The following is a 9,834-nucleotide window of genomic DNA, read 5'->3' as shown; positions in this document are numbered from 1 at the left end:
GAACCGCTTCACTGAACAAGAAACTTTTCCTCTTCAGGTTTAGATCAAGATTTATTTAGTTGTGCGCTTGTATTAAGAACGAATGTCATGGATTTTTCATGTTTGTGTTTTCTTCTTTGCAGATGAACAACGTCCTTATCCTTCTGGCGGCGGTCGGCCTCTCCTGCGTCTTGGTAGCGCACGGGTCGCCCACGATAGGTCTTCTGACCGGCTTCGGCGCCCTCAGGGCATCCAGCATCCAATCCAAGCGGCGCTTTCATGGGCCTGGCTATGGGCACTACCACGGCCACGGCTACAAGGCCCCTCGCAGGAGGTATCGCCCACGCTACGGCCGCTCCGTCCAGGCACACACCGACGCAGACGAGAACCTGCTCCTGTCCATCGTGGAACACTTGGACCCCGAAGGCTGTATTCCCAAGACGCTGTGTCTCCTGGAGGCGAAGGGCGCGTCCGACCGCTCGCCGGACGAGGCCCAACTGCTGGAGGTCTTCGCCAACTACACTCGGGGCCTCACCTCCCCCAACGCCACCTTCGTCCACGCCACACAAGTCGGCGCCAAAACGCGGGACTCGTCCGCCTGCGACAGACTCTTCGCCAAGTGTTCGCTCGACGAAGATCAGCTGAGCGAAGTCCTGCGTCTGTCGTGGAGCTGTGACTGCGACTCGGAGGAAAGACAAGACGCACCTTTATCCTAAGACGCTCGTCCGGACACGTCACTTCAGCTTATATTAAGCTGAATATATTTTGAAATTGTCTAAATCCTGCTCACTCTTATTGAATAAGTATTTGGTGTTGTCTGGTACGAATTTTAACATATTGTCTGAACGTTGCCGTGTGATCATGACAAAAACATCTCTGATTTCTCTTTCTGTCTCTGTCTCTTTTTCTCTTATCTTCTATCCTTCGTCCTCGTTGTCTTCTTTTGTATCTGTCTATTTTCATACTTTCATATTCAAGAAAGTTCCTTATATTATATTAAGCTTAATATGACATAACGTTATTTAGATATTGTTCACGTTTATACAATAAATGCTTGGGAGCGAGCGTCGTACTGTTTCCTTCTTAATTGAACAAAACCTCTGTATAAAACGGGTCATCAATAATGTTTTTTTATATTATCATGGACTCTTTTTTTTCTTTACTTTTCATTCTTCGCTTCGTTTACTTCTTTTATTTTTTTCCATTTTTCTATAGTTTCTTGGTGAAGAAACCTTTAGTATGATTTATATGATATTTCTTATTATCAATAAGAGAAACAAAAACGGTACTAACATGTACTATCATCATCTTATTATCCACTTTGAATATGTTGCAGTTGAAGAACACAGCTGCAATTATAGTTAGAAATTTCTTAAGAAGAGAAGTAATTAATTCTTACATGCTTTGCTCGAAACGCTTTGTACTATGAATGGCTACCAAATAGTACAACTGAATTTGAATAAGGATGAATAAATTATGATAGAACAATTCTTTAGAAGCGTAACCCCAGGATGTTACGGAGTTAATGAAATATTAGAGACTGTAGCCGGATTAGCACCGAAATGAATATTTGTTTATTTCTTAATTATTTATCTTTATTTTATCTAATTAATTCATTGATCTTTTTTTTTTTTTTTTTTTTTTTGGGGGGGGTGGTTAACCGGTTTCCACTCGCTTCCAGGAGGATAAATAAATATGAAAGTACTTGCATGAAAATTGCAAGCACTAAGAAGAAACAGGTCTGTGGAACTGAATTGTTTAGCATTTATTACTTTATTAATGGTATTTGTATAAAATAATAACGATTTATCTATTGTTTTGGTGCGTGAAAGCAGGGGGAATAAGGTAATATTAGTATTCTGGTGCCCTTTTAAATGTTGTTAGAGTCTATCACTATTATTCAGATTATGTGTATATAGAGAGATATATTGATCGACAGATAGATAGATGCATATATAGATAGATAGATATATGCAGATAGATAAATATAGATATAGATAGATAGATATAGATATAGATAGATAGATGTAGATGTAGAGATAGATAGATAAATAGATAAATAGTTATAGATATAGATAGATAGATGCAGATAGAGAAATAAATATAGATATTGATAGATAGATAGATAGACGAATAGATAAATCCCTTGATCGACTGGATTTATGTGTCCCCTGATAAGTCTCCAACTAATAGATGTTAGGTGTTATCTCAGCGGAGCAGGTTATTGCCAAGTAACAGTTTTGCATGAGAAAGCGTCTGCATGTGCGAAGGAAGCCTCGAGTTGCATGCAAGAACAGTGTCCTCTTTAAACTTCAGATCCACAGACTCGCTCCCTGAACTGCTTTCTAAATCTAGTTTGGTCAATAGGGAAGGTTTTGTGCATTTGTTTATTCATTTCGTATATATATCCTGCAAAATCGTATCCCTGTTGTTGTTATCTCTTGTTATTATGTTGTAAACAAACTTTGCAAGTCGAATAGAAATGTGATTTAACTTGTGATTATGATTGTTAATTGTTTTGGTCGTGGTTTTAGTAGTGAATTTTAGGTCTAAAATTAACACCTCTGCCACACGTTGCTTCGTGTGGGGCTGTAACGCCTCTTGCGTTATGATTAATTATTGATACAATAGTAATTCGTATGATAATGAGGATGGCAATGCAAATGCGATTCTCATTAATAATAATAATAATAAGAGGAGATAGCTAACTTATACACTGTGATAACATAAAAAGGAAATTTCTTTACCGTGAAGCTGCCAGACAAACAGAAAGACGAAGGGAAAAGATGGACGAAGAGACATGGAATAAAATATATACAAAGAAAGAGAAAGAAGAGTTTTTTGAGGATGGTTGCACGTTCATGTTCCAAAATAAGGGATGTTTCAAGAATGAAGCACATTACTACATTCTCGGGTTTTTATTGCATAAAAGTGAAGAGCATTTGATCGATATCATGATATTCAACATGATATAAGCCGATGAGAACGTGTCCGGCGTGTGTCTTTCATCCGAGTTGCAGCCACAGCTCCACGGCAGATGCAGGACTTCGTTTACCTTATCTTCGTCGAGCGAACGCCTTGCAAGAAGAGACCTGCCGCGCGGAGCCATGACGCAGGAGAGGCCGACCACCGCCAGAGGGCCGAAGCCGCTGTCAATCTGGAAGGAAATGCATATGCGAAAAGAGACGATACGTGACTGACTAGATAAGTAACAGAAGGGATAAAGCAAACTCTGTCGGCGTGGTGTAATTTGAGGTGTAACACACGCGCATGCGAACGGTTAAATCAATTTAATGTTAAGCTTGTATGGCGAAGCAATGTCTCTCCTACTGAAGCAGTTTCAGGTTCAGTGAAGCAGTTGAGACAGAGATCTTTTGCCTTGCTTTCTGTTTTTCATGTCTGGAGATTAATAATACAAAGTCTCATCTCATTTCCTGTAATGATATATGAACGGGATTGTCTGTTCTTATATGCGTATATCTATCTGATAAAAAGCACACATATTGACCAAAAGGCAACACGAAATACGAGCGAACATAAATACGCAAGAGGCAAAAGCTAATCAGGGACACAGCAGTGTAATGTCACCCTCCAGATATGGAAAATAGCAGATGCCATTATATGATAAGTATGCCCGGAATGCCTCTCCTTGCAATGGACAAGTAGTGCAAGGTTGTTGTACCCTCTCCGTGGAATTTCCCCGACCACTGCAATAACAAGGCTCTTTATGTTGAGGCTACATATAATAGGCGGACAGAAAGATGGAATGGAAGAGGAAGGAAGGGAGGGACAAGCAAATGAGAGATGGTAAGGAAATTTATATAAAAAGAGAATAGTGAAAAAGACTGATGATATATATTCATTCATACATACATACATACATACATACACACATTCATACATACATACATATATATATATATATATATATATATATATATATATATATATATATATATATATATATATATAATATAATATAATATATAATATATATAATATATATATAATATATATAATATATATATATATATATATAATATATATATATATATATATATAATATATAATTATATAATATATATATATATATATATATAATATAATATATATATATTATATATAAATATATATATATATATATATATATATATATATATATATATATATAATATATAATTATATGTATATATATATATATAAATATATATATAATATATATATATATATATATATATATATATATATATATGTGTATATATATAAACGTGTATTTGTGTGATATACCTGTTAAAGTATGGGTATTGCATACAGACTCTTATCTTAATGAATCGAGTACACATAAGTAATCTATGATTACGATTTACAAATTATATTAGGATTATATTAGAAGCTAAATAAGATTTGTGTTATATCTAAATCAATGTCATAAACATGTTTCAGTGACTATACTATAATCATTATCATATTATGCTGTTGTGTTATAGCACTTTCATAATTCTTCCATCGACGAGACAGCACGCCTGTGTGAAGAGTGCTTGATATCACATGAAATGACAACATAGGTTAAGTTTTAATCAAGTTATAACAGTTTAAAAATAAATGAAATGGATATTCTATATCTCTCTGTCGCTTTCACTTCACAAGTCGAAAGTTTTTGATGGCACCCGTCAAGATCTTTTTTTTCTTTCTTTCTTTTTTTACATTCATAAATCCACACCAGACTACTTACCTCGCTTACTAAGACTTACTTTCAACTTGATACAGATGCGAAAGTAAGTACTGCATGATTACCTATTGCCGTCATATCTATAAACACATGTTGTTGCAGGACCTTGATGTGATACCAATGCTCTATCATGTCCGACCTTTCACTAACAGGCCAGCATGATATGATACTCGTTATGTGGTAGATACATTTCTAGCAACATGGAATCTTTTACCTGCATTTCTGGAATAGAGCTAAGTGGGGAAAAGTTATGAAAATAAGAGAGAGAGTAAGAGTTAGAGAGAAAGAGAGAGAGAGTTAGAGAGGGAGAGTTGGAGAAGGAAAGATAAAGTGAGAGAGTGAGTGAGAAAGAGAGATATAGTAAGTGAGAGAGAGGGAAATTTAGAGAGGGAGAGATAAAGAGAGTGAGTGAGAAAGAGAGAAAGAAAAGAGTAAATGAGAGAGAGATAAAGTGAGAGAGGGAGTGAGTGAGAAAGAGAGAGATGGAGAGAGAAAAAGAAGACAGAGAGAGAGAGGGAGAGATAAAGTGAGAGAGTGAAAGAAAAGAGAGAGTTAGAGAGGGAGAGATAAAGTGAGAGTGAGTGAGAAAGAGAGAAAGAAAAGAGAGAGTTAGAGAAGGAGAGATAAAGTAAGAGAGTGAGTGAGAAAGTGAGAGAAAGAAAAGAGAGAGAGATAGAAAAAAAGAGAAAGAAAGAGAGAAATAAATAAAAAAGAGAAACGCAAGTTGAAACCAGTCACAACAATTAAAATACAAATCGGCAACAGTGGACTTGAAATGAAGCTATGAACAAACACAAAGTAACAGGAAGGAAAAAACGACCCTTGAGTAACAATAACTGACCCATTAGTCAACGTATCGAATACACAGAAATACTAAGAAAGACAAGGAAAGGAAGAAGCAAGTATGTCCCTTGAACGAATTGAAATGCAATCCAGGGGACAGGGAGAATGGGGAGGGGTGGAGGGAGGGGGGGAGGGGGGAGATAACGTAATGTATTCTGAGAGAGAACTGAATTACGTCAGCCTGAATGCAAGAAATTTCTTTGTATTTGTGAAGTTTATTGGGAAAATTGATGTTTCAGAACTTTAAGATTGATATTGAAAGTTATAGAGATATATATGTGTGGTTCTCAAAATCATGTGTGCTCAAAATATGAAAAAGGTGTTAACACTCATGGCATAACTACAACGTTTGATGGCTCGCTACACACTGAAAAATGAAGGAAAAAAGGGAAAAGAGATGAAAGAGGAGAAAGAGGGAGGAAAGAAGAGGAAGAGGGAGGAAGGAGGAGAGAGGATTAAGAAGAGGAAGAAGAGGAGAGGGAGAGAGGCATAGAAGGGGAGGAAGAGGAGAGAAAGAGGGATGGGAAGGAGAAAAGAACTTGGAATGTAGAGGTTGTAAGTGGAGGAGCAGGAAAAAAGTGTTATGTGCTTAAAGGCGTGAGAATTAAGTGTGCATATTAGTGCCGACGCGTGTACAAGCCCCCCTCCCCCCCTACAGTGGCCACGGTGCTTACAGTGTAGTTACAATATAGCGTGTGGTGTATTAAATCCACTGAATTAAACGTAACTAATGAGCTTATATGACCTTGTTGAATTAACCTTATTTGTAGACTGAACCTCAGTAAATTATGTGTTTGTTACTCCATGTAGGAATGTCTAATTCTTATTCATGTAATATTTTGGTAATTGTGTCTGATGATTATGTATCTTAACCCTGATTTCATTCTCATTTTATCTTTTAGTTTATATAAAGAGAATCAGAATTGGGAAATCTAACCAGAGAGACAGGTTATTGTAAAGTTAAGGCATTTGCATGAGAAAGCATCTATGTGTGCGGAGGAAGCCGGGATTTGCATGCAAGGATAGCTTCCTCTTTCACCTTAAGATTCCAGTTGAACCATGAACCATTAACTTGGAATCCTTAGCCTGAACTGCTCTACTAATTCTATTCAGGGTAAGAGGAATGCTCTTACTTCTTCTTACATTAGAGGTGAATATTTTTACCTTTGTTTTATCTCCTGTATTACCGTTTGCTGTTGTTGTTGTTGTTTTGTTGTCACTTATAGATTTCGCAACTACGTTTTGACTTGGAATGTATGATAGGTATGTAACTTAATCTTTTTAACAATTATCTATCCTTTTAATCGTGATTTTGGTAGTAGAAGCACTAAGTGTGTATGGTATTGTATTTAGCGTTTGGTCATCTTGCGTCAGTAACATTTCAAGAAGTAACGCTATGACTGTGAGGAATTGTGATGTTCCTCACGTTATGATAAATTATTGATACGAAGCAATGGATATGATAATGACGATAGTAGTAGAAGTAAATAGTGTCACTGTTACTAATGGCAATATGAGATAGAAAGCACATGTATCTTTATAATCCAATATAACATTGTTGATTACAAAATATATATATATATATATATATATATATATATATATATGTATGTATATATATGTATATGTAAATATATGTATATATATATATGTGTGTGTGTAAGCGAACTAAATTACAAGAAAAAAGAAAAACAAAAACAGAGAAAGCAAGAGAGATGTTGTATAATGACACGTAAAAATTAGTACCAGACCTTCCGGCTCAAAGGATACGCCAACGTAACATGCACAAACTTTTATTACATAAAAGTGAACAATATGTAAATATCTAAAGAAACTCATGATACAATCAGCTTAATATAAGCTGAAGTGACGTGTCTGGACGAGCGTCTTAGGATAAAGGTGCGTCTTGTCTTTCCTCCGAGTCGCAGTCGCAGCTCCACGACAGACGCAGGACTTCGCTCAGCTGATCTTCGTCGAGCGAACACTTGGCGAAGAGTCTGTCGCAGGCGGACGAGTCCCGCGTTTGGGCGCCGACTTGTGCGGCGTGGACGAAGGCGGCGTTGGGGGAGGTGAGGCCCCGAGTGTTGTTGGCGAAGACCTCCAGCAGTTGGGCCTCGTCCGGCGAGCGGTCGGACTCGTCCTTCGCCTCCAGGAGACACAGCGTCTTGGGAATACAGCCTTCGGGGTCCACGTGTTCCACGATGGACAGGAGCAGGTTCTCGTCTGCGTCGGTGTCTGTCTGGACGGAGCGGCCGTAGCGGGGGCGGTACCTCCTGCGAGGGGCCTTGTAGCCGTGGCCGTGGTAGCGCCCATAGCCAGGCCCATGAAAGCGCCGCTTGGATTGGATGCCGGATGCCCTGAGGGCGCCGAAGCCGGTCAGAAGACCTATCGTGGGCGACCCGTGCGCTACCAAGACGCAGGAGAGGCCGACCGCCGCCAGAAGGATAAGGACGTTGTTCATCTGTAAGAAAAAAGATGATACATAAATGGATGCATACTAAAGGGATAGTTATTCAATATAATTCAAGTTTGCGCAGCTGGTGTCCTAACAGAAGGGAGCACAATCTTATTCAAATGCCATTTGATTTTCTTTTAATACACACGCACTTAAATTAAATATGTTAAGCTAAAAATGACAAAGCTACGTCGCGCTTGTTACAGAAGCGTTTAAGTCCGTGAAGCAGCATGGACGTTTATTATAGATATTTACGAAAGAATATCAAGAGGTAAGGAGTCTTTCTGACTATCTTCGCGTGCAATTTGTGCATGTTGAATCGAGAAAGACACATCACGTAATAACAAGTAAAAGTACGAAGAAAAACAGATCTTCAAAATAGATGATGCAATAACATTTTCATCTAATTCCTCGTAAATATTGAAAATATCCCTGCTCACTGCAGCACGAGGTAGTAATTAGTAAGTATATGTAGTAGTAAGTATATGTCTTGCTAAAACTGAGGCAATATGAAGCTATATAAAGCAGTCAAAAAGAGAGAAACTAAGGGAGAGAATAAGGATATGAATATTTAGAGATATTTAGGCTGAGTGCTCTTATGGAAACGCTGTTATTTTTGTTATATTTGGATGTATGTTATTCACGTTGAAATATGGGAACAGTATGTACAGTGTGACATCTTATGTTTAATCATGATGTATCAGAGATCCAAATATCTCATATAGACTATATATAATCATATCAAAGATTAGATTATAATCATCAGGTGATATAATAGACCTCACGCGCACATATTGCTTGCTGGTGAGCAAAATATGAAAAGAAATTCCTTTCTTTCTTTACAATCTATTCTTTATAATCTTTCAGTTTGGAATCTTTGCCCGCCATTTTAGTTTGCTCTCCAGTTCATTTTCCACGTAACAGTTTGTTTACGGATGCGACCATTCTCATGCTAAACTTATATGGAAATTATGTTATATTATATGCCTTGTATTTTCTTTTGTCTTAGAAATATAACATGAAAACTCAATCGTCTGAAGAAGCCTTATGTCAGCCAGTTTGATTATAGCTACAATTCAGAAGATAGAAGTTTTCGACATCAAAGTCAACCATCAATATCTGCTTTATCATTCTTCTGTTTTGTTTTCTTTCTTTCTTTCTTTTTTTCCCCATATATCGCACTACCTCACTGAGACTTACCTTCAAGTCGACACAGAAACAAGAGACTAAATGCTGACTGATTGCAGCCTAACTCCATTATATATATACGTAAGATGTTGTTTCTGATGTTGATATGGGATGCATTAGAATGCTAATGGCCGAGCATTTCCGACGTTAGACCAATAGGGGAGCAGTGCATGATCCACGTCATGAGGGAAGTACATTCTTAGTAGGATGCACGAGAGCTTGTCCTAGTATACTTATATTCTAAGAGTTATAGAAGGGAAAAGAGGGGAGGGATAGAACGAGGAAAAAGGGAAGGAGACAAAAAGGAGAAGACGAAAAGAAGAAGAAGAAAAAAAAAAACAGATCTTAAGTAAATCGTTTATCTTAAGGAGATCATTTATATTTGTGGACAATTGGAAATACAGCTAAAAATAGGATAAAAGACGACAAGTCGACCCCGGCTGACGAGAGATGACGCACCAGCCAACACTACGATTGCAAGGAAATTCTACGAAAGACGGAGAAAGAGGGAAAGAATAATTTCCTTCTAATCTGATGGGTGGAGAGAGTGAGATTGGAAGGGGGGGAGGGAGATTGTGTGAGTGTGTGTGTGTGTGTGTGTGAGTGTGTGTGTGAGTGAGAGTGTGTGTGTGAGTGTCTG

General features: G+C 37.7%; 2 protein-coding genes across 2 annotated transcripts in view; one reads left to right on the top strand and one right to left on the bottom strand.

Annotated features, from left to right (window-relative positions):
* LOC147472345 (uncharacterized) overlaps positions 1 to 790 on the top strand; it is a 1,755-nt gene extending 965 nt beyond the window's left edge. Inside the window, exon 2 of the mRNA XM_086544396.1 lies at positions 123 to 790. Within this exon, the coding sequence (XP_086400522.1) occupies positions 123 to 695 (573 nt within the window). The 3' untranslated portion in view covers positions 696 to 790. The remainder of the gene's footprint in view (positions 1 to 122) is intronic.
* Positions 791 to 7,328: 6,538 nt separating this feature from the next.
* On the bottom strand, positions 7,329 to 9,243 carry LOC122263288 (uncharacterized). The gene is made up of 2 exons (XM_043031666.2): positions 9,207 to 9,243; positions 7,329 to 8,012 (listed from the first exon to the last, which is right to left on the bottom strand). The coding sequence occupies exon 2, from the start codon at positions 8,010 to 8,012 to the stop codon at positions 7,440 to 7,442; it is 573 nt and encodes a 190-aa protein (XP_042887600.2). The 5' UTR covers positions 9,207 to 9,243; the 3' UTR covers positions 7,329 to 7,439.
* Positions 9,244 to 9,834: the final 591 nt, after the last annotated feature.

This window comes from Penaeus japonicus, unplaced genomic scaffold (assembly GCF_977035675.1).
Source record: "Penaeus japonicus unplaced genomic scaffold, GWHDUDI00000001_assembly GWHDUDI00000002, whole genome shotgun sequence".
NCBI lineage: Eukaryota > Metazoa > Arthropoda > Malacostraca > Decapoda > Penaeidae > Penaeus > Penaeus japonicus.
This window is presented reverse-complemented; position numbering and strand designations above follow the sequence as displayed.